Below are 26,985 nucleotides of genomic sequence, written 5' to 3'. Positions count from 1 at the left end.
AGGAAAATACTCCTTTTGTGGATATATACCTGAGACATGCATTGTAAAAGAACGAGTTTTATTTTCTTCTCGAGGACCGGACAAAATTATGAAAAGAAAGATTTTAATATTTTTCAGAATTTGTGAAAAAATTCTCATGAGCACCAATTTTTCCATCGATATTTCTATCTGAGCATAATTTAATTATTCAACAAATGGAGGGATTCAAACTCAACTTACGTCCGAGTAAGAAATGTGTTTGATAAGATGAATCAGTTCGATAAGAAAATCTGGATCTCTTCGATCTTTAATATCAAATGTGTTTGATAAGAAAACCCGGGTCTCTTTAATCTCTAAATATTCTCATACAAGTGTTATAAGTATTGAAAAAAATTCGAAGTGTCACAAATTTGATATCAAATGTGTTAGATAAGTAAGCCTATAAAAAAATTATGTTTAGGACATACATAATGGGATCCCTTTAATGCTTAAATATTTTCGGACAAATGTTATGTCTAAGTATTGAAAAAAATTCATGTGTCGAATGACATACCTAAGAGATCTCTTTATAATGAGGTTTAGGATTATTATATTTGATATTATAATTAAATATTTAGAACGTTTACCCATTTCCTTTGGCTATAAATATAATCATATAGGCTATATGTTAATGCGGTATTGACAACCTCACTATTCTTATATCGTTTGCCTCTCATCGTGTCTCAACACATGAAACATAAGCGAGATATATCGTAACTTATATCAAATTATACTATGATATAAAGTTATCGAGATACATTGTAATTTATATCAAATTGTACTATAATACAAAATTAAGTTAGTGAGAGACTAGTTCACAAAGAATGAGAAAAGAGAGTCAATTCGCATTTAATGAGGTAGCATGAGATAAAAATTTGTTAGGTACATGAAGTCATTTCACTAATTCGTTTGCACTCAAGCGTCATTTCTCTAATACTTGTTGGGCTGACAGCTCATAGTGGGTTACTGTTCTCAATCATTCAGCAGTGTTCTCATCTCATGTTAGATCAAATCTACGTACAGTGACGTGATCCTTATATCCTAGTTATTATCTTGTGATTGTTACTAGGGTTTTGGCAAGAGATTGAAATTTATATATTCATTATTATTATAGTAGACTATCTCTAGTTTGTCCCGTGATTTTTACTCTTCACATTGAAAAGGCTTTCCACGTATGTCTTGGTGTTCTATTTGATTGTGATTTCATTTAATTTCGTTGCGTATTATGGTCTTCTAATATTTGTTCATATACAAAGATTATTCTATATTATATCTGGTTCAATGTCTTTAGAATTAAATAATACATTTGTCATATCTTATTGGTGTGTTTCTCAATTGGATTCGTCAAATTGATGGGAAAACAGGAGGAGGGACGGTTAGACTTATCAAGGACAACATAATGAGGACCGATTTAAGTTCTACTCATATTCTCGTCAATTTGCTACGTTAATTAATTAAAATAATAAAAATATATAAAATATAATTTCATAAAACCATATGCATTCAAATGCTTTACTGAAGAAATTGTCAGACCACAAGAAACCTTGCTTGAGATTTTTAGATAAGGAAATTTCACTTTCCTTCCGAGTTTGACACTTGGTAGCCATTTTATTAAAACGAATTGCCATATGCACCAAGATCAAAATAAAAAATATTCAAGAAATATTTTTTGTTTGGAAAGATATTTCTCTAATCGCTTGTGATTATTAAAGTCGTATACTCTCTACCTTTCAAATCCATTTTGATAATATAATTTACCTTTCAAATCCATTTTGATAATATAATTTACCTTTCAAATCCATTTTGATAATATAATTTATGGAGTCAATCCGATCGCATAGTTTTCAGTGACATAAATATTCTTAATTTATCACTTAATTCTAATAAGCTCTTCTCACTTCTTATCTATAATTTTTTTTCATTTATTTCCCTTCTCTTTATTTCTTTTTTTCCTCCTCTCAAGAAATAGTTAAAAAGGAAAAGGATGAAGTTGCATATTTGAATAATAATACAAAAGAAACAAATGAATGCAATCATCAAGGATATCAACTCAAACCTTTTATCGAGTCAATCCAGTGGCATGGTTTTTTAGGATATAAATATCCTTAATTTGTCACTTAATTTTAACAAAATCTTTTATCGAGTCTTTTGTTCCCTCCTTATTTCTTTTCTTTTTCTTCTTCTTCTTTTTTATTTCTCATCCTCAATAAATAGTCAGGAAAGGAAAAGAGTAAAGTTTCATATTCGAACAATAATACAAAAGAAACAAATTAACGCAATCATCTAAGATATGAATAACAATATCAAGAAAAGACTGAACATATGAAAAAGTAAAAGAAAGAAATAATTTTTCATCCGTATTCCAATCATCCACATTTAATCAATATAAGAGATGAAGCATCAAATTACACATTTCTAGAATAAATCAAGATGAAAGGATGGAGGCAGAAAGGAATTTTGTGACTAGAAACATGGGAGCATAAGATCCAGAAAGATGGAGGGAAAGATTGGTGACCAAACTAGACCAAGAAAACTTGTGCTCCCTTAACGGTGAAGGGACTAGTTCATCTCCGACCTTTTGTTGCGGAGGATAATTAAGATTACCTTTTAGTTAGATCATGATAGAGGCATCATGGAGGTGAGGGTTGACATAAGGGGGTCAATGATAATGACGTCTACAATGAATAAGATCGACAACAATAATACGAATCATAGGGGAGCATCAATAGGGAGAACGAGGCGACGATCATAGCAAGCAAAGTCAACGATGATAATGTCGGCAGGAGCAATATTAAGATGAAATAAGGGATTACAAGAAAAAAATAAATAAAATTGATAATATCAAGACTATGAATAGTAAAATAATATTTTATTATTTTTTAAAAAGATTATCAATAGTAGAAATGGAATAATAAATAGTAAGCTTCATAATTAATTTGGGAGCTAAATTAGTATACAACTACTAATTTGGAATTAAATATTTTGTTGATATCATGGGATCTTTGGATAGATATTTGAATTGGTATATAAGAATCAAATGACTATACTAATATTGATTTGGCCTCTCTTTCAGCTTACACTATAATTTGGAATTCGTGACTTGTCCATGCAATTTCAACTCCATTATCTTCCATTGATAATTATATCAATGCATCCAAACATTTCAGGTCCTCCCTAAACCAGTCATTCTCATGGGATGTCGGGGATTGTAGTTGTCTTCTTCACTTCGAGTTTTCTTGCTAAGGAGATGCCTTCTTATGTCCTCCATTACCAAATCTCCTACAACATTCTTCTCCTCGCTTTTCCCTCAGAGAACATAGTGATAATGGATCTGATTGCCCTGAGAAAAAAAATGAAGGAAGAAAAATCACCATAAACTTAGGAGAAACACGTCAAATTAGTCTATCATTATATAATGGGATATGCAATTGTAGAATTATTTCTTTTAAGATTGATGTGTTCATACCCTCATGAAGACAGCTGAGAGCCTGGCAGGGTACTTCTCAAACACTAGAACCGGTAAATTGGCAGAGATCTACAACAGTGCATGGTTAGGAGAAGACCTGAAGCACCACCATCAACCAGTACATGAAATGCAATTTCCCAAGGATGTAGTAACGGGTGATTGATTAATGTTGTTGAATATTGACTTCCTATCACCACTTGAACACAGTTCTTTATTTGGATGTTTTTATTGGGAGTGTGCTACGAAAAAAATTCTTTAGTTTTGATATAAGAAAACAAGATGCGAAGGAAAAAAAATTCTCTTGAAAAAAAAAAAAATCCTAACAATTAGTATTTGAATATGTTATAAATATCTTATGTATCTTTAGTTTTGATATAGAAAAATAAGATGTCAAGAATATATGGATACTTATGAGTTTCTCTAATAGGACACCAGATAGGTGCTCTTTAGAGTTTAGAAAGGACGGAAAGAAAAACATATAAGTTCTTTATTATTTATGTCGGAAGATATATACAAAGATTATATTTGAGTGAGAATAACTTAAAACTCTTATGATTAATTTTAAATAATAAAAAATTTAATTCTTTTCGTAATTTTAGATAAGGAGATTCTATTTCTACTCTTGATTGACTGGACTTTATGAATGAAAGAAAGAATAAAATTAAAATTTAAAAAACGTGGTTGAATGATGGCTTCCTACATATTCTAGATAAGAACAACAAATGTATAGAATGGTCAACAGGGAATTTGAGTCTTCTAGATAAGAACACCAAATTGATTAGCTAGACTTTATGAATGAGAAAAGGATAATATATATATATATATATATATATATATATATATATATATATATATATATATATATATATATATGATTGAACGGTCTGATAAGAAAAAAAGAGTGGTCAATACATCAACACATACACAATTAATGAAAGGAGGAGAAACAAGTGGACTTAGAAGGATAAGGAATCCTAACAATTAATGTTTGATTATTCTATAAATATTTTATATACCTTTGGGTTTGGGTAGAGAACAAAATACGAGTGATACTTTGGATGCTCAAAAGTTTCTCTAATAGGGTATTAGAGAGATGCCTTTTAGAATTTGAGGGTGAAAGAAAGAAAATATAAATTATTCGGAATTTATTGGAGAGAATATATAAGATGATTATATTTGAGTGAGGATAACTCAAGACTCATGTAATTAATTTTAAATGATGAAGAATTTATTTTTTGAATATAGATAGGAGTTTTAAATTCTATTTTTCTTGATGAGAATGACAAATTGACTAACTATAATTTTTTAATGAGAAAAAAATTAAAAATTAAAAAGACTTATTTTAAAAAGAGAAATACGACTCGAATGTTTGGACTTGACCACTTTTTATTCTGTTGAACAGATTAAATGGCAGTAATTATTAGATGATTTTTTATTGAGAAAAATAATAATTCTCATCCTTCATCGCTAATTTCGCGTCATAAATAGATAATTATTACCAAATTGAAATATCGTACATGTAATTGAGTTACAATGCGTTCTACTCAGTCCCATAATAACACCGATACTTCTGCTGTCTGCAGTCACGCAGCGGACGTGCCACCCTCCAGCATATATGAACTCTCCGAGGACTCCGTCTCAAGAGGCTCTTCCTCGCCGACTTCCGATGGAAATAGAAGCGAAGGCCTCGGCGGCATCGCTATGTCGCCCGCACTCCCTTCCAACATTTCCACAACCCGGTGCATGGACGGCCGATCGTCCGGACTCATTTGTATGCACCATAACCCAACGACAGCCAGCGTTTCTGCTACTTTCGACTCGGATTCCACCACGACATCGACGACAACATCTTCTCCCTTCGACAGCTGATCGTAAAGCCATGCAGGGAAGTAGAACCCGCTCGAATCACGCTCCGTCGCTGCTCTCGGGTCGGCCATTCTCCCGATCATCTCCAGCAGCAGCCTCCCAAAGCTGTAGACGTCGGATTTGTACGAAACGCGCCCAAAGCTGCGGTATATCAACTCAGGAGCGATGTATCCTATCGTCCCTTTAACTGCACTCACAGAGACCGCGCTCCTTCCTGCTGGGTACAGTTTGGCCAATCCGAAGTCGGAAATCTTTGGGACGAAATCTGCATCCAGAAGAATGTTGTGGGGCTTGATATCGAAATGAAGAATCTGCATTTCGCACCCCCGGTGCAGGTACTCGATCCCGCGAGCTGCTCCCATGGCGATGTCGTACATCTTGTCCATGCCAAGAGCAGGAGGGCTGCTTTGGCCTTCTTTGGAGTAGATGTACTTGTCTAAGGAACCATTGGGCATGTAATCATAGACGAGCGCCCTTTTGGATCCCTCGGAGCAGAAGCCGATGAGCTGCACCACATTGACATGGTGAATTCTCCCGATGGTCGCCACCTCGTTGATGAATTCTTCGCCGTTGCCTTTTGTGTTGCCCAGTATCTTGATGGCGACGGGGCGGCCGCCGGGCAGTATGCCTTTGAAGACGCTCCCAAACCCCCCTTGTCCTAACTTTTCCTTGAAACCTCTGGTCATCTTCCTGATGGCACCGTAGGAGTACCTCGTTGGCATCTGATTCCTGTACTTGTCAAGAAAAATCTCGATTCTTTCGTTCTTGCGGAGGTATTTCCTGCGCATTTTATAGATCAGGAAGGAGAAGAGGCGCACGAATCCCAGCGCAGTTCTTGCAGCCAAAACATAGCCTGCATGGATGAGGTATTGCCTGCGCAATTTATAGATCAGGAAGGAGAAGAGGCACACGAATCCCAGCGCAGTTCTTGCGGCCAAAACGTATCCTGCATTGAAGAAGTCTTGAGTAGGTTCCATAAACTGCAGATTGATGAAGCAAGTGATATGTGACTCCCAACATTGAGAAGCCGTACCTGCTATTGTGACAATCCTCAACCCGATTTCTGAGGAAAAGATATGAATCCCGCATGGCATGAAAAAAATATGTTAGAAGACTTTAAGAATCGCATATATATGTATGAATCTGAACAAAAGATCAGACTGTAATTAATTTCTTTAGTTTTTCATAGATTTAAATACATGTATAGTCGATGGAAATTATGTTTGGTCATCGAACAAAGCAGTAAAGCAAAGATGATGACCTTCTAATCCTTGTAAGGCGTCAAAGAAACCTGCAAGTTTAAATTACCCTAAATCAATGTTCCCGCACAAAGGAAAAAAGAAGAGAAAATGGAGATTGAATATTTTCCAGAAACCCGTTAAGCAAGCATAGTTCTGCAGAATAGATGTAAAAAACAGGGACAACGTATCTTTTGAAATGAAAGATTCCAAGGAAGTACCAAGACAGAGATCCGCGGTTAGATTTATATGTTTAGTTATTTATTCAAGGGAAAAATATACAGCGGTACATTTCCATTAACGAAAGTGGAGCATTTAGGTGGCGACGAAATTATTTGCTTACAGTGCATGGATTGGATTGCATTCCTGCAATACCCGCCAGCAGCTTCACAGTCTGGGCAACGAAAAGCTTTCCAGGACAATTGGAATCCCATAAGCAGAGCAGACCAGATCTCCAGATAGGAAGCATTTCCATCAAAGGCAACCTCGATAGGAACCGAGAGAACAATACTACACTTAGTATCAAGTTCACCAATAGTTGATTCTCCAGCCAGAACGTAGTCGTACTCGTTGGTAGAATTGATGCAAGGGCTAGTTGTTACATAAGACGAATCGTTTACCGGCTGCCGGCAGGTCGTGTAGTCTACAAAGCCGTCCCGTTGAACAAGAACATATGATCCACCGGAATCCCACAAATCCCGGGTGTTGAGAGAATATTTTGGCGGTGAAGAACAGTTGTTGCTCTGTAGACCAGGATCGACCACTCTGATAGTTTCGTTCTCGTAGGAGATTGCTTTAACAACATAAAGCCCGGAGCTGATGTTCAAACGGGTTTGATTGTTTTGGCATGTCAGCTCGTACTCGGGCATTCCGCAATCGGCCGGATCATCTGGAAGGCGGAAGGGACTGGTGATGTTGATGCTACCACATGACGAAGAACAGTGTTCTTCGGTGGAGGCGCAGACCAAGAAGAAGAAGAAGGTATGAACTGCTAGCAGATGTTGCAGCTTCATGTTCAGCACTTCAGCTACCGACTGCATCTAAGAGAGCTGCCAATTCTTATCAAAAAGAAAAAAGGAAAACAAAGGACGATCACCCATTGATCTAAAAGTCAAGTCTTCTCAGTGATCCCTTCAAAGTCATGATGTGGAAAATATCACAGATAGACTTAATTCTATCCTCACAGAAAAGGTGGACCGATATTGGCTTGTCAACGTTTTAGACCGACGGTAGAAACTTAACTTGAAGAAAAGCAAGAAAGGACAGTGATGCGTCGTCTTTCCACAAGGTCCCAATCAAACAACAACAAGTCAAGTCGCCTATGCTGATATCTTGAATCTTCTTTCTTCCTTTCGTCTACTTATTCCGAGCAGAGTTGGCTGGACAAGAGAGAGGTGTTTGGATTAGCAAAGCCATGAAGGGTCTCCACTTAACCCCCTTCCTCATCATCAGCGTCCTCCAAGTCTGCAGCTGCATCCAAGATGTCCAGAGCGAGAATAATTACTTTGTATCTTGTCCAGAGCAATATGTCCAAGATGCACGACGACCCGGCGAAGTCTATTTCGAAGTGAAGTTCCCTTTCCGGCTCAATGATCAGCCGGAATCACGGGGGTTTCAGGGGTTCGAGCTTTACTCCCAGGGACACTTTACCATGCTCAAGCTTCCTTTTGATCAAGTACTGGCTGTCGATCATATATCATACTCAAGCCAGGTGCTATCTGTCTCTGACCCAGTTGACTGCCTCTTCGGAAGGCTTCTCAAACTTAATCTCTCTGCATCGCCCTTCACTCTTCTCAATAGAAGTTATCCTCGCTCTGTATCTTATAAGCCCTTCAACTGTTCATCAGAAGCGTCGTCCAACTATTTCATGCCAGTCAGTTGTCTAAGCGATCCTCCTGGTCACTACTGCTGGGTTGATCCCGACTTGCCTCTGGAAGACCTGCCATCGTGTGAACCATTGACGGCAGGTCAGTTTCAACTTTCCTGTGATAGACGAAGCCTCTTTTTGGCATGGGATGAACCGGACTGCAGACGTTGCAATGAAGATTGTCGGTTAAATAGAACGAGCAACAAAACTGAATGTATGACGTATCCACCTTCTTACGATCCCTATATATATCCATCTTCTTACAAAGGTAATAAAGAACACAGTAAATCATTCAGAGATTTCAATTTCCTCTTCATTCACTGATATAACTTTCATTCATTTCATTTGGCAGATTCGCATGCTACAGATGTAACGATAGGTGAACTCCTCTCCCTTCTCGTGCAATACAAATTAGGCACGGTTGGATCATCAGTCTAATCGGTGTCCATGCAGGTCTGTGCGCTGCCGGATTTGTGGCGATAGTGACGATAATAATTCTACTCGTCTACAAGAGATTCAGCAAGATGAAGAAGAAAAAGCAGAATCTTGCTGTCGAAAGATTCCTGAAGGAGTACAAATCCATGAAGCCTACAAGATACTCCTACCCGGATCTCAAGAAGATGACCGACGACTTCAAGACCATACTTGGGCAAGGAGGTTACGGCAGCGTGTTCAAAGGGAAGCTACACAATGGAGTTCCAGTGGCAGTCAAAGTCCTCGACAACCCAACGGTCAGCGGAGACGAGTTCACGAACGAGATAGCCGCGATCGGAACGATACATAATGTAAACATCGTTCGACTCTTGGGATTCTGCGTCGACGGATCGAAGAGAGCACTCATCTACGAGTTCATGCCCAACGAATCACTCGACAAGTATATAATGGAGGAAGGGGAGAGAAGCACGAAGTTCTCATGGACAAAGCTGCACGACATAAGCATGGGCATAGCTCGAGGGATCGGATACCTTCACCAGGGTTGCGAGCAACGAATCCTTCACTTGGACATCAAGCCCCAAAACATCTTGCTCGACCAAGAATTCAACCCAAAGATATCCGATTTCGGCCTCGCGAAGCTGTGTTCCAAGGAGAGAAGCGCCGTGTCGATGACTGCCGCCAGAGGAACCATGGGCTACATGGCGCCAGAAGTGTTTTTGGGCAGCAACAAAACAGTTTCGCACAGGTCTGATGTCTACAGCTTTGGGATGGTGTTGATGGAAATGGTTGGTGGAAGGAAGAACACGGCTGATGATGGTGAAAATGCTGCCCAAATCTACTTTCCTGAGTGGATTTATAACCAATTAAAGCAAGGAGAAGAGCTGGGATTGGTAACAGGCTCAGTGGAGGATGCTGAAATAGCGAAAAAGTTAACCATGGTAGCTCTGTGGTGCGTGCAGTGGAGACCGGCTGATAGGCCGTCGATGAAGGTAGCAGTTCAGATGTTGGAAGGGAGCCTGGAAAGGTTGCCACTGCCACCAAATCCTTTTTCTCCACAAGTCGAGAAAAAGAATATGGGAGATACCGATGCCATCGATAATTAGGTGTCGGCAGACTCAGCTGCTGCAATGCAATGTTTGTTTCTTGTCTTATTTGGGTCTATATATGTACCTCCATTTGTCACCAGAAGGATAAATCAATTCTTCCGGGAATTACTAATTACTATAAATAAAATGGAAATTGAACGGCTCTCACATCAAATTGTTCATTTGATCTTTTTATGGGCAAAAGGAGAGAGGGCGACATAAATCGCCAGTAGGAGGAGGATGTCGAAATACCTTAATATTTTCAGCATATTGAGACAAGCATTTCAACCAAGAAAATATATTTCAAATTGGCTCTCTAAAATCCTCAACGAAGAATCGCAGAGAACAGACAAAAGCCAAGACGAAGGATGGATTCAGAGAGGTGTAATGGTCTTTGGAGGCGGGCTCGTGAATAAGAGAAGCACAGAGCCCGTACTATGAGACCACCTTATGCTTCCTTTGGGGCTGGGAATGGCCGGGCACCCCACAGAGAACCTGTGGGTTTCTTCAGAGCTACCAAATCAAGCCGCTCTCCCCTTCGGCCACCAGCCCCCTTCATTCCAGAATCAAGAAAACCAACAAGAAGAAGATACACAAAACGGGCGAAGATAACAGGAAAAAATAACGAAGAACAGCAATAGGATCAATACGAAGAAATCTGCAGAGGTGAGAACGCAGCGACGAGGCGATGAGATGATGGGAAGAAACCCTAGAGCGACCAGGTGGTATAAAAAGGACTTCTGCTTCTGGTGAAATGACCAGAAGGGTCAGACAGTTGCATTATATTCACAATGGAGCTACCCATCAAATTAGCCCAATATTTAATCGGGCTGACAGGGCCCGAATGGGGCGTCAAACGACAGCAGCTTTCGATGATACACCAAGAAAGCCTGTGCCCACCCCACCACGTTCAAATAAAACATAACGCTGATGTTAATATATCGTCATGAAAGCTCACGATAAATTTTCTTTTTAGCGATGAAGCATCTAATTCACTGCATGATGGAAAACACGTACCGCAGTTGGAGTATCCTGTTTCTGATGTCAGGAGGTGCAGAGCAGTAGTTACTCGCGTGCATGCCATGGACGGCCCCAGGGACACGGGTAAGCTGCGAATGGTGAGTCCAGGTCGACGCAGTGTCAGATGTGACATCCATCTCCCGTGTGCGGGGCACGCCGCGTGGCTTTGCTGATTCCCATCAAGTAACTCCATCCCATGCAAGGCCACCCCGTCTTTGCCTCATTAGCCGCTCGTGCAATCGACAGCTGTTAATATGCTGCGTTGGCCTCCAGGTGGCGCTCCCCCATGCACCTCTGCCCAACTCCAAACGATGCTTTTCTTCCCATAAAAGAAACCTCGCTCCACCATCCCTATCCTTGATATCCTACTCTCTCTCTCTCTCTCTCTCTCTCTCGGCATGGCTCGCTATGTGGATCCACTTGTGGTGGGGAGAGTGATAGGAGATGTGGTGGACCTCTTCGTGCCCACCGTAAGTATGACAGTGAGGTTTGGATCGAAGCATGTGAGCAACGGCTGTGACATCAAGCCATCCATGGCCGCTAACCCGCCGACGGTCCAAATCGCAGGCCAGCAGTCTGATCTCTACACTTTGGTCTGTGGAGACTCTATAGTGCTTGTTCCTGTACTTGGAAGTTCTCAGAAACCAAGAATAAGAGAGTAAAAGAATAGTTTTCTTGTGTGTAGGTGATGACTGACCCTGATGCGCCGAGCCCTAGTGATCCCACGATGAGGGAGTGGCTCCACTGGTAAGCATCCAAGTGTGTTATAAACTTTAGTTTCGCATATCTTCGTCCTCGTTTCATTGTTTTCTTGGCTATTTATGAATTCAGGATGATGGTTAATATGCCGGGTGGAACACATCCTTCTCAAGGTATGTGACTCAAGTCTCTATTATCGAACTGTAGTCTGCATGCTTGGTGAACACAAGGTTAGATCTTCTTGCATGTACTGTTATCTTTCTCTACGAAGAAAGCAATTCACATGATAATTACGTGGAAAGCTTCTCCATTTCGTCTCACCTGCCAGCAGACACTTGTCGAGCTACACAATTCGCACTTGGCCACTGCATGAGAAGTGGCAGCCTGTGGGCACGATAAGTTGTAGCCACCGTCGCCTATGGTACGTGCCTGTGGCTGACGGCGTCTGTCTCTGATGGGCAGGGGAGGAGGTGGTGCCGTACATGGGACCCCGGCTGCCGTTAGGGATCCACAGGTACGTGATGGTGCTGTTCCGGCAGAAGTCTCGGTTTCCGGGGGTGACGCCGCCTGCGACGCGCCTCAACTTCAACACGCGGTCATTTGCTGCGCATCACGACCTCGGCCTCCCCGTCGCCACCGTCTACTTCAACTCGCAGAAGGAGCCGGCGACCCGGCGCCGCTGAGTAGGGAGCGGCACAATCCATGGCATCCACACTTCGATAAACTCACACATGTTTCGAGCTTGGTCGTGTTCCTTTTTATCTTTCTGTATCGCTCTCAGGTTTTCCTTGTCTTCTTCTCCTTCTTTTAGTTTGGCGAGTTTGATGGGCGGGTAGTCGTAGGTACTTTTGTTCGAAATAGAGAGATGTGGTGGTGATTAAGTTTCTCATAATGTTTCTAATATGCTATTTCTGGTTGTTAGTGCATCATTTCATGGCTACGTGTTCTCAAGTTATACATGTTTGTGTTACTAAATTAAGAAGAGGGTTCTCATCTTAGTTATATATGTCAACTCTAAGATTGGTCATCATCATACTCTTTAAGTACTGTATACATGTTTGTGTTAATTAAGAAGAGGGTTCTCATCATACTCTTAAGTACATATACAGTACAGGTGACTCAAGAACATCAGACATGATCTCTAGAACTGATCAAGAAACTTAGGACAGTTTATGCAAGATCGTATTGGTTCATCAATCAATAGAATTGATCAAAAAACTGAGGACCACTATGAGTTATGATCACACTTTGACTAATTACCATATGCAGAATAAGACTAGATGGATAGCTATTGATTTGTAGGGAACTCACGATAGTCTTTGAGTACATATACAATACAGATGACTTCGGAACATCAGTAATGATAGGATTTTTTGACTTTTACAATTTTATTACACAGTAAGTTTTTTCTTTGCAATCTTAGGTGTTAAAAGCTTCTTTTTTTTTTTTTTTCTCTTGTGCTTCAATGATCGCCAACGGGTGGGATTCTATCACTTGATTGATTGTTTCAGTTATCCCCGCATGACGAAGAGCTGTCTTGTATATTAAATCATTGAGTAGACAAATGAGTGCTTCGTGTTGTAGACGGATGCAAGTCCAAGAGGCTCATGGCATTTTCCTGGAATTGCGGTGGTGTTGTAATTTGTGTTTTTGCAATGGAATGGTGGCTCGTATCAAAGATAAAATGGTTTAGGAACCAGCAGTCCTACAAATTTTACTCCCTGGATCTTATTATATTATCATATGATGCACAACACAAGTACTAAATAAATGAGGAGGTCACTCGTCTTTCGTTGCAGCCGAGCTTAAACCTAAATATCCCTGTTCGGGCGTTCATTGCAACTTAAAACTGATGCGCCTTTCTTTGGGACTTTGAATCACGGTAATATTCCTTTTTTTTCTCTTAAATTTAAGTTTGTTTTCCTTCTTTTATTTTTATTTTTATTTTTCCAGTCTGTATCTTTTCCATAATTCGCAATTGGGAATTTGGGCGATCAAATTAAGTTGGGGACTCTATAGGTTTGGTTCTGACTTGGACGTAATCAAATCGATACAAACATTGCGTTTGATCGGAGGGTCGTGATCTATGTGAAGCCGCAGGGGCCGCCCTCAGGTTTCTCTTTCCGCCCTAACGCCCCTCGCCTCTCCCACCACCGCTCTATCTGCCTCTCCAGAAGGTTTCGATCACATAGAAATCCCATCGCGCTTCTCTCTTCTCTTTACCCTTGCCTCGCCGTTTACCCTACAGATAGAAAAGCTATTCCAAGGGTTCAAGAAGGGGATCATCGAAGGAGACAGGAGATGCAAGGGGGGGAGGAGGATGAGGAAGAGGTTCTGCGGTGCCAAATCAACGAATGGTACCCCATGTTCAAGCCTCATACTATTCGCACCCTCTTCCACCCCCTCCCCGATCCCTTCCTCCGCTACCTCCTCGGTCTCAACCCCGTCTCCCCACCTCCCCACGACGACTCCCACAGCGACGACGACGATGACGCGCCGCCGCCGTTCCTCCTTCCCCGCCCCGCCTCCGGCCGCGACCCCCTTCCTCGCCCCGCCGCCGGCATCGACCCCACCTCCCTCCTCGACTGCTCCTCCCAGCTCTCCGTATCCGACGAAGACGAAGCGGAAGCTGACTCCGCCCCGTCGTTTCCCGAGCTCGAGGCGGCGGTCGAGCGGTCCATTGCCGCCCTGGGCGGCGCCGCCTTCCCCAAGCTGAACTGGAGCGCACCCAAGGACGCCGCCTGGATCTCTGCCGACGGCACCCTTCGGTGCTCCTCCTTCGCCGACGTCGCCCTCCTCCTCCACTCCTCCGACTCCATCGCCCACGACCTCTCTTCCCGGCCACTCCCCTCCTCCTCCTCCTCCCCCCCTTTCACCTTTTACCTTGCCCTCCGCAAGTGGTATCCTTCCTTCCGCCCCGAGATGGAGTTCCGCTGCTTCGCCCGCCGCCGCTGCCTCATAGCCATATCACAGCGCGAAGTCACCAACTTCTACCCGGCCCTTCTCGACCGCCGCCACCACCACATCCTGCCCCTCATCCAGGCCTTCTTCTCCGAGGTCGTGGGTCCCACGTTCGAGTCTGAGAGCTACACCTTCGACGTTTATGTCACCAGTGACGGGCGGGTGAAGCTTATCGACTTCAACCCATGGCGCGCCTTCACATTACCCCTTCTCTTTACCTGGGAGGAGTTGGAGGAGGAAGCATTTAATTCGGAGGAGGAAGAAGTAGACAAAGTGCAGGTAGAAGAAGAAGCAAGATTGGTGGAGTTTCGGATTGTCGAAAGCCAATGTGGGGTGAGGCCAGGGTTGAAGACGGCTGTGCCTTACGACTACTTGGACACAGGGGAAGGAAGTGGGTGGGATCAGTTCTTGAGGAGAGCCGACGAAGAGCTGAGGAAGCAGGCCAAGACAACTTTGCACCCCAGTGATGATGCTTAAAGAAAAACAAAAGATCTTTCAACTTGATTTCTTATGGATTTCTAACCAGGTCAGTCTCAAAAGAATCGCTGCTTCTAGTTTGTACTTTTTTGCTTCTAACTCTAGACACCAATAGTCTTAAAAATCACTAGTTTTTGTTGTGACTGCTTGTTATTGGACTGAGTATATAATGTACTTCAAAGAGGATTATTACATCATGGATACTGTACCTCAAACAGCCTCAGTGTTGAAACACTTTGTCTTCTTGATTGTCCCATGCACCCTCGAATCTATTTCATTAGGATCTTTCCCCTTGTAAGAGACAAAATACATAGTTACGCAAAGCTCAGACAAGTGATCGGAGTGGCTATAGAATACATTGCTATTATGTTTGCCAGAGGAAGTGGAAGGTTAACATGGTGAAGAATTGTTACATAGCATTCAGATTACCTCCTTTTGTATAGTGTCTACTATCTTGTTAGCCTTCTGCAATGATATAACGATTGCACTTGGCAGGGTTTGATGTTTGGTATAGCCAATGATATAACAATTGCTGTTAGCCAATGCTATCTTGTTACTTTTATGTCTATCCCTTAAATCTTACTCAAGGCAAAAGCAAAACTAAAAGTTTGTGTTTGAAACATGATGGAACTAACATATATTATTCAAGTGTTCATACATCTAATATGGAGTCCACTCCTGCAGGTTGTAGGTTTTATTGCTACTGGATGTTTGGCCTCATTTCTATCTTCCGGGTTCAGTTCCTCCCCTTACCAACCAAAGCCACCCCAAGGCCACCCCTTGCAAAAAGAACTAAAATTGCTACAGTAAAAAAATAAGAAAAGTGAATTGACATGTTATTGTTTAGATGGAGCAGAGTAATATTGTAAATCATTTAAAGATGTCCTATATAGATATGAATAAAGCATACAACATTATGGAAATGAAAATTTGTTTCCCTTGACCAACATTTTCCTCATTGAAACCTTCTCCTATGAAATATACTGCTGGTTGTAAAGCATGGCTCTTACCTGATATGTGACCTTGGATGGATTAAACATATACTCTGGCCTTGTTTCAAATTATGTGAGCCCTCTAGAAATTGGTCCAAGTCTATCAATTAAAAAAACCTAGGAGTCATTTTAGACAACCATATAGGAAAGTTGCCCTGATGGTCACTGTGGAAGCTGTAATTCCTCTTAGATCTTCTTGCCTAGATGAAGAGTTTGAGGTAATTAGTTTTGTCGTGTTTTCTGCATCCAATGGATAAACATAATTTGAAGAGAAACAAACCACGGTTCCATTTGACAAAATATTTTCCTTCAATAAGGAGGTTCATACTATTTGCTACAATAAAAATACACTAATATCTTTGTGACTCAGATGCAGAGTTTGCTTATTATAAGGTGACTACTAACTAAAGAAACTTTGCTTAAAATTTATAATGGGAGATTTTTCATAAATAAAGAGAGCATGAGAGAGTAGGGTAGTCTTCTCCTTAGCTAAGCATATATTTGGAAACAAACATCATATAGTTGAACTTTCAGCATAGTTGTTCTTCATTTGTGAAAGAGAGTATACTTTAACACAAACATATGAGCTAGTTTAAGTTTCTTTCATGCAATGATACCATAAATTAAAGTTGTTTCACCATTTGTAGGGTGCGAAATTATGGGGGCTGGCTCTACTGAACTTTATACCAGGCAAAGTCTGAGGACAGATGTCATGAGGAATCAGTTGCCAACAAGCTGTTAACTACATATGTAGTGTTTTTTGTCGACCTGTGCCCTTGTTAATCTTTAAGCAAACAATTGTGCTGTGTTTTGGTTAATCTAGACCCGCTAGTGTTACTTAAACGCGAGTTTAGTTTGCTTCAAACTTCTTTGGTGAATGATACAAATTAACTGGAAGCTTTTCCATGTATGATTTATGTGCACTGCTGGAATTGTTTTCAATGTTTAGAATAGCACGTGGATTGCTATGTAAATTTCTAAATAAAAAGAAGACTCATATGTTGACACAATGCATGGTGTTATATTTCTCCGTTGGAATTCTCCTGGTTATAACTGATGATATAGAGTTCATCTTGTTGCATCTATTCTCCAAAATTCTATTAAAATATTGGTTCAGACAGGTCCAACTTACGACAGAAGTCTATCAATCGACTGAGGGCTTTGTTCGAGTACAGCACTAGTCAGGATTTGTGGTTTTAAAATGACAGGAAGAAAGAATTCGTCATTGACAGGAAGGTTATGCATCATCTTCATCGGATTCATTATGACACATAGAGGCCTTTCGAACCGGAATATACAGAAGAGCAGCAATCACGCTTTGGTTCACTGGAGATGTCTCCGGACAGACTAATTCCTCCTGTTTGCAGTCTGCTGGAAAACATAGCAATTCAAACAAGTAAACTTCCTGTAGACTCAAACCCTGAAGGCCGTAATAGAAGGAAGTGGCAAAGCATTTTAATTTCTTTGATACACAACGCATCCTATAGCGAGGAAATGAAGCTTCGACTATTTGTACAGGCCAAAAGAAGCAGAGGAGAGAACATGGAGAGGATTCGGAAGAGAAAAGAAAGAGACCGATACTGGAAACACGGACGGCGTTCACGTAGAGATTGTGGCTAATTGGTGGTCATCGGAGCCTTCATCGCCAAGGGGCTCCTTATTGGCGAGCGTGGCGTGGGCACCTCCGAGACCCGTCAACCGTCCGCGTCGTAGTACATGACCCCGGGGAAATCCAGTAGCTAGCACGTCTCCCCCATCAGTCTCCGCTGTCTTCCAGCTCGCCATTGGCGTCCTCGTCCGTGGCCCTCTTCTTCCCGTGGGCGGAAGAAATGACGCAGTACTGGTGGAAACCAGGGACATCACCGCGTGGAGTAGCCCGATCGGCATGGGCCTGCGTGCTTGTGGAGCTCCTCGAGGACAGTCCGCCGATCGCTTCCTGTGACGTCTTCCCTCCCTCATACGTCGTACTTATAAGCTAGATGAGCAGGAAGGAAGGTCCGGGGTTCACGTTTCTTGCACTTGTGTCGTTTACATGGAACCGTGTGTTCATGATCATCAGGGGATGACGGATGACCACGAGAGAGAGAGACAAAGAAGACAAGGTCTCCGTCAACAGGTTCTTTTCTGACCCTACATAACTGTAATCCTCAATCTGACTTTAGTTGAAGAAACTAAATTGTTTTTCTTTCTTTTTACTATAACAAAAACTAGAAGGTTAGTTTTGATCGTAGGAAGAACATACACAACTTGGTATGTTCAAATTGAACATGAATTTGTCTCCATCTAATCAGTTTTTCAAATATTATCATATTCAATAAAGAAAGAAGAGAAAAAAAAAAGAAGGAATCAAAACTTAGATGAGGAAAAAATTATTTCGAATGCTGAAAACATCCTTTTCTAAATTTTTTACTTCTAAATTATGATATCTTGTATCTTTTATCGATGAGCATTGATTAGATATGATATGTTCAATAAATATTGATTAGATTTCATACGTCCAGTTTTCATTTATAAAAAAATAATGAACACATCAATGGTAAGATTCAAAAAACAGACGAAGATATATAGGAGGATCGAAGGGAGAAGAACCATAGAGGGAAATTACGAATTCAAAAAAAGAAAACATATCAAAATCAGACATCAAAAGGAATACACTCTAGCCCTAAACAGATAGAAGATCAAAAGAAGTTGAACAAGTGGAACATCGAATCCAAATAACCAAGAAACAAAAAGTGACCCTCAATCTAAAACAAGACTTAATCAAGAAATAAGAGGGCCAACCCCCTTAAGGGGGGCATAGGACGATAGCAAGTATGGTATATCCCGTGATGTTGGGCTTCTGCCTGTACCCATCCTCACTGCTTGCGTCATTCCCGAGATCTCGAAATGACAAAGAAAACTAAAATCGAATCCTACCCCCCTATCACAAATAAGACATGATCAAGATAAAGAATAGCTAAACGGGTGCATACGAGGGTGTCGACGATGGTGCACCGCCCAGATGACAGGCAACAACTTGATCCTCCTCGAAGCCCCATTTCCAAGTGTCCTTCAAGATCGGAACGAGCTCAATGTTCCAACCGAGAGCACTACCGAAGCCTAACTAAATCGAACCAATATAACACAAAGGCTAGTGGACGCCAACGCACATATGAAAACGTCATAACTCTAATAAAAGTCTCCAACCAGAGGATAATTACAACCTGATTGATTATGAAATCAAAAGAACACCGAAACCGATTTCTCTAACATCAATTATTCTTCTCCCTCTTCAGCATGTTCTTGAACCAGTAGGCTGATTCCTTTGGGTATCGCATGTTTGTCTTAAAGTCCACGTAAACCAGACCAAACCTCGAAGTGTAACCCAACCTCCACTCGAAGTTATCGAGGAGAGACCATGCAAAATATCCGATCACCGTCGCACCATCATCCATCGCCCTCTTCAGCTCAGTGATGTAGCTCTTGTAGAAGTTGATCCTCTTTGTGTCGCGCAAACCTTCTGGTAGAGTGACATTGCCTGGCTGATCCATTCCTATGATCATCATCAACATCATCATCATCATCATCGTCATCGTCGTTTTCAAGAGATCAGAAACTGTGATAACAACGAAGAGAGGAGAACATAGAATGTTTCATACCATTTTCTGCGAGGATGATGATTGGATCACCATAATTTACCTTCACGTAGGTCACAGCATTGTACATTCCCCATGGAACTATGTAGAGCCAGCCGGAGTAGGCCTGAGTAAAATTCCATTACTAAAAGGTTAATCAACAGTTGCTGGTCAAGTGTAGATCAACGCAAGTCACAGATTAGGTGAAAAAGTATTTTAATGAGAAGAAGAAAAGGCATGGTTTTACCTGTGGACCAATCGGGACACCATCTCGGTCAACTGCAAGATATGAAAATGTAAGAAAGAAGGTTAACACAAAGAATGAAGCTATTACAAGGGATCAGCAAATCTAACATTTGAATTCGACGTGCCAGTCGTCTTGGTAGCTGACAGGTTTGGGATTGGTGACTCCATTATCTTTCATGTAGTAAGACGTGTATTGGTTGACACCAACATAATCATATGAACCTTTCACCATCTTCACTTGATCAGCGGTGAATTTAGGAAGCCTGTCCTTGACAATTTCTCGAATTGATTTTGGATAGTATCCATATGTTAGAGGGTGAAGAAACCTGCAAACAGAGAAAGAGATCAATCGGTCACTTAGAGAGTATATACTTGAGAGTTTTCTCAATTGGAATAGGCTGCATTGTTACCATCCAAGGTGGAAATCCCTAGCTCTCTGGGCCGCAGCTTCGTCATTTGCTGAGTGTGTATAAGGCTCGTACCAAACGAAATCCAGAAGAATGCCAATTTTGCCTTTCTGATCTACCTGAATAGAGAGAACACAACAAGAAACAAATGTCGATCATGGTTATATGTTGTATGACAGAATCATGACTTGTGTGCACAAGTCCAAACCTGATACTTTTCGCGATATCTCTTCACTGCAGCTGCATGTGATAAGATGAGATTATGAGTGACGATGTAAGGCTCTGTGGCTGAGTTTCCACCAAATTTGCAGTTGGTACATCTTCCAGGGGCATGAAAGCCACTGTCATAACCGAGAGCTGACACCACCCTGGGCTCATTGAATGTGAACCAGTTCTTGACTCTATCTCCATACCTCTCAAAGCAGAAGTCTGCATAGTTGGTAAATGCATCCCTGCATGATACAACTCATCAGACGGGCTTAAACAATCTCCAATGATTTATAATGCAAAGAGCATTATAGATTAAGGCATTGTCAGCAGCCAAGGGCTTACACTATCTTGGGGCTCAGCCAACCCAGATACTCTTTTTGAAGTGCCAATGGAAGATCGTAGTGATAGAGATTTGCATAGGGAGTAATGCCTGAAACAAAAAATAGAACGAAAAATTTGTTTCTTTTGATCGTTAAACGTATAAAGTTTACCTTGCAGTATCAAGTAGTCGATTAGCCGGTCATAATAGTCTACGCCTTGCCAATTAATCTCTCCGGTTCCATCTAGAAAACAGAAGTTATCATCTAACAGTAGTGGATGATGCAAACTTGGTATAGATAAAGATGAATCCTGGATGATCAAAAAATAATAGAAAAATATGTTTCCATTACTTGGAAAAATCCTGCTCCAAGAGATGGAGAACCGATATGCATCAAAGTTGAACTTCTTCATGATGTCCACATCTTCCTGAACCATGAGATGTTACCAAGTTAACATTCTTTAACTCAACAATGAAAAATCGAAACCTATGAATTTCTACAGGCAGTAGCGACTTGATAAAGATCATAGACTACTCTACCTTGTAGTGATGGTATTCATCAACTGATACATCAGCAGTGGCATTGTTGGGAATCATACCTGCGGTCAACCAACACACACGAATAGAAATCCTCCAAGCAAAAATATTGAACCATTTCAGTGAAGAGAATGAGAAAGATTGCACGATACCCGGAACCCTAACGAATGCATCCCATATGCTCGGTCCCCTACCGCCCTTGAGCGCCATGCCTTCGACTTGGTAGGCGGAGGCTGCAGTGCCGAAGACGAAGCCCTCGGGAAATGCATCACGGTTTAGTTGGTGGGAGTGGGCTCCGGCCGCGAAGCGTGGATTGATTGATAAGATGAAGAGCAAGAAGACAACAAAAGATGACAACAGGATGGAACACATCTTAGAACATAGATGATAATGTGGATGTAAGACAATACATTTATAGGAGGGCTGAAGAGCGGAAAGCATACATTCATGAACAACTCTTAGAACTCAGGATTATTTGGGATTGAATAGTTGATCCGTTAACCACCTGCTTGAATGAACAACTCTTAGAACTCAGGATTATTTGGGATTGAATAGTTGATCCGTTAACCACCTGCTTGAATGGATAGCGTTTGGAACAAATCTAAATCTATTAAGATTTTTTCTGTATCGATTTATTATTGTAATTATTATAATGTATATGATACATAATAATATTTTAATTTTAAAAATATATGATTAATAAATCATAATTATTGAATTGTGATGTTAGAATGATTAGTTAATTTAATGTTAATAATAGTTATAATTTATTTAATTAGACATATTTATGTTTTAAAAAATTATATATGAATTTTATTGTTTAATTAGTTTTAAACTTGGAATCATAAATTTATATTAATTATTTCATGAAAAAGAATGGATTTAGAGTTAACTATTAATTTATAATATTTTTAAAAATATTAAAATCTAATTTAATAAGAGGGATCAAATTGAGGTTTGACGTACAAGAAGAATGAGAACCGGATAGAACATGTCTTGAATGTAATATGATTATGTGGGTAGGAGACTATGCAGAAGACATTTATAAGAAGACAGACGTAAAAGTTTAAGAGGTTCGAGTGGATTAGAACTCAGGATTATTTGGGATTGAATAGTTGATTCATCAACCACCTGCTTGAACTGATAGCAGCCGATAGAAGATTTATTCTATATCGATTTATTATTGTAATTATTCATGATTTTTCTTTCTTAATATATATCGAACTATATTGTTTGCGTAATGTGGTTAAAGAAATAATTAAATTTGATTTCATGTGGATAAGTTAGAATTTTTGTCAATTAATTATATTATTAATTGATTTATTTCCTAATGAGCATTATATTTTTTTTAAAAATAATATAAAATTTATTTTTATCTGTGAATAAATAAATAATATATTTATATTTTTATCTATGAACTTAAAAATATTATTTATTTTTCTTCTCCTTTAATCTTATATGAGATTTGAAAAGAGATTCCTCGAAAAAAGATATATATTTTATTAATTTTTATTAAGATTTTAAAATATTTAATATTAAAAATATTATGATGTGTATGATACGTAATAATATTTTAATTTTAAAAATTTATGATTAATAAATCATAATTATTGAATTGTGAAGTTAAAATGATGAGTTAATTTAATGTTAATAATAGTTATAATTTATTTAATTAGACATATTTATGTTTTAAGAAATTATATATGAATTTTTATTATTTATTTAGTTTTAAACTTGGAATCATAAATTTATATTAGTTATTTCATGAAAAATAATGGATCTAAAGTTAACTATTATTTTATAATATTTTAAAATATTTAAAAAAAATAAAATTAATTTAATAAAAGTGATCAAATTGAGGTATAACGCACAAGAAGAATCACATCTTGAATGTAGTATGATGATGTGGGTGGGAGACTATATAGAAGACATTTATAGGAGGGTAGAAGAGTGGAAGGCGTATAAATTCAAAAGGTTCGAGTGGATAAGAACTGTGGATAAGAACTCGGAATTATTTGGAATTGAACAGTTGATCTGTAAACCCTCTTTTGAGATCTATTTGAATGGATAGCAGTTGGACATGAGGTACATATGTGAGCATTAGAACTACATGAATGGATAACAGTTAAACACGAGGTACGTATTTGAGCATGGGAATTACTTGACGGGTAGTAACTGGATTATCTACAAAGATTTGTTCTATCGAGTATCAATTTATTATTGTAATCATCCATTATTTTTCTATCAAACTATCTAGTTTGTGTAATGTGGTTAAAGAAATAATTAAATTTTATTTCCTATGGATAAGTTAGAATTTTTATCAATTAATTATATTATTAATTGATTTGTTTCTTAATGAGTAATTTTTTGAAAAAAAATAATATAATTTTTTTTATGTGAATAAATAAATATTATATTTCTATTTTTATCTATGAAAGTAAAATAAATAAAGCCATATCCCAGCGCGAAGTCACCAACTGCTACCCCGCCCTTCTCGACCGCCGCCACCACATCCTGCCTCTCATCCAGACCTTCTTCTCCGAGGTCGTGGGTCCCACGTTCGAGTCTCAGAACTACACCTTCGACGTTTATGTCACCAGTGACGGGCGGGTGAAGCTTATCGACTTCAACCCATGGCGCGCCTTCACATTACCCATTCTCTTTACCTGGGAGGAGTTGGAGGAAGAAGCATTTAATTCCAAGGAGGAAGAAGTAGACAAAGAGCCGGGAGAAGAAGAAGCAAGATTGGTGGAGTTTCGGATTGTCGAAAGCCAATGTGGGGTGAGGCCAGGGTTGAAGACGGCTGTGCCTTACGACTACTTGGACACAGGGGAAGGAAGTGGGTGGGATCAGTTCTTGAGGAGAGCGGACGAGGAGCTGAGGAAGCAGGCCCAGACAATTTTGCACCCCAGTGATGATGCTTAAAGAAGAACAAAAGATCTTTCAGCTTGATTTCTTATGGATATCTAACCAGGTCAGTCTCAAAAGAATCACTGCTTCTAGTTTGCACTTTTTGGCTTCTAACTCTAGACACCAGTAGTCTTAAAAATCACTGGTTTTGGTCGTGACTGCTTGTTATTGGACTGAGTATATAATGTACTTCAAAGAGGATTATTACGTCATGGATACTGTACCTCAAACAGCCTCAGAGTTGAAAATACATAGTTACGAAAAGCTCAGACGAGTGATCGGAGTGGCTATAGAATACATTGCTATTATGTTTGCCAGAGGAAGTGGAAGGTTAACATGGTGAAGAATTGTTTCATTGCATTCAGATAACCTCCTTTTGTATAGTGTCTACTATCTTGTTAGCCTTCTGCAATGATATAACGATTGCACTTGGCAGGGTTTGATGTTTGGTATAGCCAATGATATAACAATTGCTGTTAGCCAATGCTATCTTGTTACTTTTATGTCTATCCCTTAAATCTTACTCAAGGCAAAAGCAAAACTAAAAGTTTGTGTTTGAAACATGATGGAACTAACATATATTATTCAAGTGTTCATACATCTAATATGGAGTCCACTCCTGCAGGTTGTAGGTTTTATTGCTACTGGATGTTTGGCCTCATTTCTATCTTCCGGGTTCAGTTCCTCCCCTTACCAACCAAAGCCACCCCAAGGCCACCCCTTGCAAAAAGAACTAAAATTGCTACAGTAAAAAAATAAGAAAAGTGAATTGACATGTTATTGTTTAGATGGAGCAGAGTAATATTGTAAATCATTTGAAGATGTCCTATATAGAAATGAATAAAGCATACAACAATATGGAAATGAAAATTTGTTTCCATCGAGCAACATTTTCTTCATCGAAACCTTCTCCTATGAAATGTACAGCTGGTGGTTGTAAAGCATATCTCTTACCTGATTGAACATATCCTATGGCCTTGTTTCAAATTTTGTGAACCCTCTAGAAATTGGTCCAAGTCTATCAAGTAAAAAAACTTAGGAGTCATTTTAGACAACCACGTAGGAAAGTTGCCCTGATGGTCACCGTGGAAGCTGTAATTCCTCTTAGAACTTCTTGCCTAGACGAAGAGTTTGAGATAATTTGTTTTGTCGTGTTTTCTGCTTCCAAGGGATAAACATATTTTGAAGAGAAACAAACCACGGTTCCATTTGACAAAATATTTTCCTTCGGTAAGGACATTCATACAATTTGCTACAATAAAAATACACTAATATCTTTGTGACTCAGATGCAGAGTTTGCTTATTATAAGGTGACTTATAACTAAAGAAACTTTGCTTAAAATTTAGAATGGGAGATTTTTCATAAATAAAGAGAGCATGAGAGAGTAGGGTAGTTTTCTCCTTAGCTATTCATATATTTTGAAACAAACGTCATATAGTTGAACTTTCAGCATAGTTGTTCTTCATTTGTGAAAGAGAGTATACTTTAACACAAACATATGAGCTAGTTTAAGTTTCTTTCATGCAATGATACCATAAATTAAAGTTGTTTCACCATTTGTAGGTTTGAAATTATGGGGGCTGGCTCTACTGAACTTTATACCGGGCAAAGTGTGAGGACAGATGTCATGAGGAATCTCAGTTGCCAACAAGCCATTAACTGCATGTGTAGGTTTTTTTGTCGACCTGTGCCCTTGTTAATCTTTAAGCAAACAATTGTGCTGTGTTTTGGTTAATCTAGACGCGCTAGTGCTACTTATACTCGAGTTTAGTTTGCTTCAAACTTCTTTGGTGAATGATACAAATTAACTGGAAGCTTTTCCATGTATGATTTATGTGCGCTGCTGGAATTGTTTTCAATGGATTGAATAGGCCGTGGATTGCTATGTAGATTTCTAAATAAAACGAAGACTCATATGTTGACGCAATGCATGGTGTTATATTTCTCCTTTGGAATTCTCCTGGTTATAACTGATGATGTTGAGTTCATCTTGTTGCATCTATTCTTGAAAATTCTATTAAAATATTGGTTCAGACAGGTCCAACTTGCGACAGAAGTCTATCAATCAACTGAGGGCTTTGTTCGAGTACAACACTAGTCAGGATTTGTGGTTTTAAAATGACAGGAAGAAAGAATTCGTCATCGACAGGAAGAAAGAATTCGTCATTGACAGGAAGGTAATGCATCATCTTCATCGGACTCATTATGACACATAGAGGCCTTTCGAACCGGAATATACAGAAGAGCAGCAATCACGCTTTGGTTCACTGGAGATGTCTCCGGACAGACTAATGCATCCTGTTTGCAGTCTGCCGGACAAGATAGCAATTCAAACAAGTAATTTCCCTGTAGACTCAGACCTTGAAAGCCGTGATAGAAGGAAGTGCCAAAACATTTTAATTTCTCTGATACACCGCATCCTATTGCGAGGAAATGAAGCTTCGTCTATTTGTACAGGCCAAAAGACACAGAGGAGAGAACATGGTGAGGATTCGGAAGGCGGTGCCAAAGAAGGCAAGGGGCTCCTTAGCGGCGTGGCCACCGTCGAGACTCGTCGCCCAGTTCTTTTCTGAACCTACATAAATGTAATCCTCAATCTGACTTGAGTTGAAGAAA

At 39.7% G+C, this 26,985-nt stretch overlaps 6 protein-coding genes across 9 annotated transcripts; 4 read left to right on the top strand and 2 right to left on the bottom strand.

The window, feature by feature from the left end:
• Positions 1-4,962: 4,962 nt before the first annotated feature.
• Positions 4,963-7,867, bottom strand: LOC103979608 (rust resistance kinase Lr10-like). Its single transcript, XM_065100284.1, has 4 exons — positions 6,932-7,867; positions 6,612-6,641; positions 6,384-6,413; positions 4,963-6,296 (listed from the first exon to the last, which is right to left on the bottom strand). The coding sequence occupies exons 1-4, from the start codon at positions 7,626-7,628 to the stop codon at positions 5,068-5,070; spliced, it is 1,986 nt and encodes a 661-aa protein (XP_064956356.1). The 5' UTR covers positions 7,629-7,867; the 3' UTR covers positions 4,963-5,067.
• An 11-nt stretch (positions 7,868-7,878) lies between these two features.
• Positions 7,879-10,143, top strand: LOC103979609 (rust resistance kinase Lr10-like). The gene is made up of 3 exons (XM_009395780.3): positions 7,879-8,723; positions 8,808-8,834; positions 8,909-10,143. Exons 1-3 carry the CDS (start codon positions 8,003-8,005, stop codon positions 9,991-9,993), a joined length of 1,833 nt encoding a protein of 610 aa, XP_009394055.2. The 5' UTR covers positions 7,879-8,002; the 3' UTR covers positions 9,994-10,143.
• Positions 10,144-11,393: 1,250 nt separating this feature from the next.
• Positions 11,394-12,465, top strand: LOC135606552 (protein MOTHER of FT and TFL1 homolog 1-like). The gene is made up of 4 exons (XM_065097583.1): positions 11,394-11,588; positions 11,681-11,742; positions 11,827-11,867; positions 12,157-12,465. The coding sequence occupies exons 1-4, from the start codon at positions 11,394-11,396 to the stop codon at positions 12,375-12,377; spliced, it is 519 nt and encodes a 172-aa protein (XP_064953655.1). The 3' UTR covers positions 12,378-12,465.
• Positions 12,466-13,751: 1,286 nt separating this feature from the next.
• On the top strand, positions 13,752-26,196 carry LOC103979249 (uncharacterized). 4 transcript variants are annotated; one of them, XM_065100280.1, is made up of 2 exons: positions 13,752-15,181; positions 25,933-26,196. In XM_065100280.1, the coding sequence occupies exon 1, from the start codon at positions 13,996-13,998 to the stop codon at positions 15,130-15,132; it is 1,137 nt and encodes a 378-aa protein (XP_064956352.1). In that variant the 5' UTR covers positions 13,752-13,995; the 3' UTR covers positions 15,133-15,181; positions 25,933-26,196. The 4 variants fall into 4 exon arrangements, with proteins under 4 accessions (XP_064956352.1, XP_064956353.1, XP_064956354.1 ...); XM_065100281.1 differs by lacking the exon at positions 25,933-26,196 and adding an exon at positions 17,246-18,243; XM_065100282.1 differs by lacking the exon at positions 25,933-26,196 and adding an exon at positions 15,817-16,716.
• Positions 19,376-21,842, bottom strand: LOC135606551 (beta-glucosidase 26-like). Its single transcript, XM_065097582.1, has 11 exons — positions 21,610-21,842; positions 21,461-21,519; positions 21,273-21,348; positions 21,093-21,164; positions 20,944-21,031; positions 20,600-20,843; positions 20,395-20,510; positions 20,093-20,310; positions 19,986-20,017; positions 19,723-19,865; positions 19,376-19,664 (listed from the first exon to the last, which is right to left on the bottom strand). Exons 1-11 carry the CDS (start codon positions 21,827-21,829, stop codon positions 19,376-19,378), a joined length of 1,557 nt encoding a protein of 518 aa, XP_064953654.1. The 5' UTR covers positions 21,830-21,842.
• On the top strand, positions 23,538-24,382 carry LOC135607585 (uncharacterized). Its single transcript, XM_065099533.1, has 2 exons — positions 23,538-23,542; positions 23,896-24,382. Exons 1-2 carry the CDS (start codon positions 23,538-23,540, stop codon positions 24,380-24,382), a joined length of 492 nt encoding a protein of 163 aa, XP_064955605.1.
• Positions 26,197-26,985: the final 789 nt, after the last annotated feature.

This window comes from Musa acuminata, chromosome BXJ2-3 (assembly GCF_036884655.1).
Source record: "Musa acuminata AAA Group cultivar baxijiao chromosome BXJ2-3, Cavendish_Baxijiao_AAA, whole genome shotgun sequence".
NCBI classification, from domain to species: domain Eukaryota; kingdom Viridiplantae; phylum Streptophyta; class Magnoliopsida; order Zingiberales; family Musaceae; genus Musa; species Musa acuminata.
The sequence above is the reverse complement of the archived record's forward strand: the minus strand, read 5'-3'. Positions and strand labels throughout refer to the sequence as shown.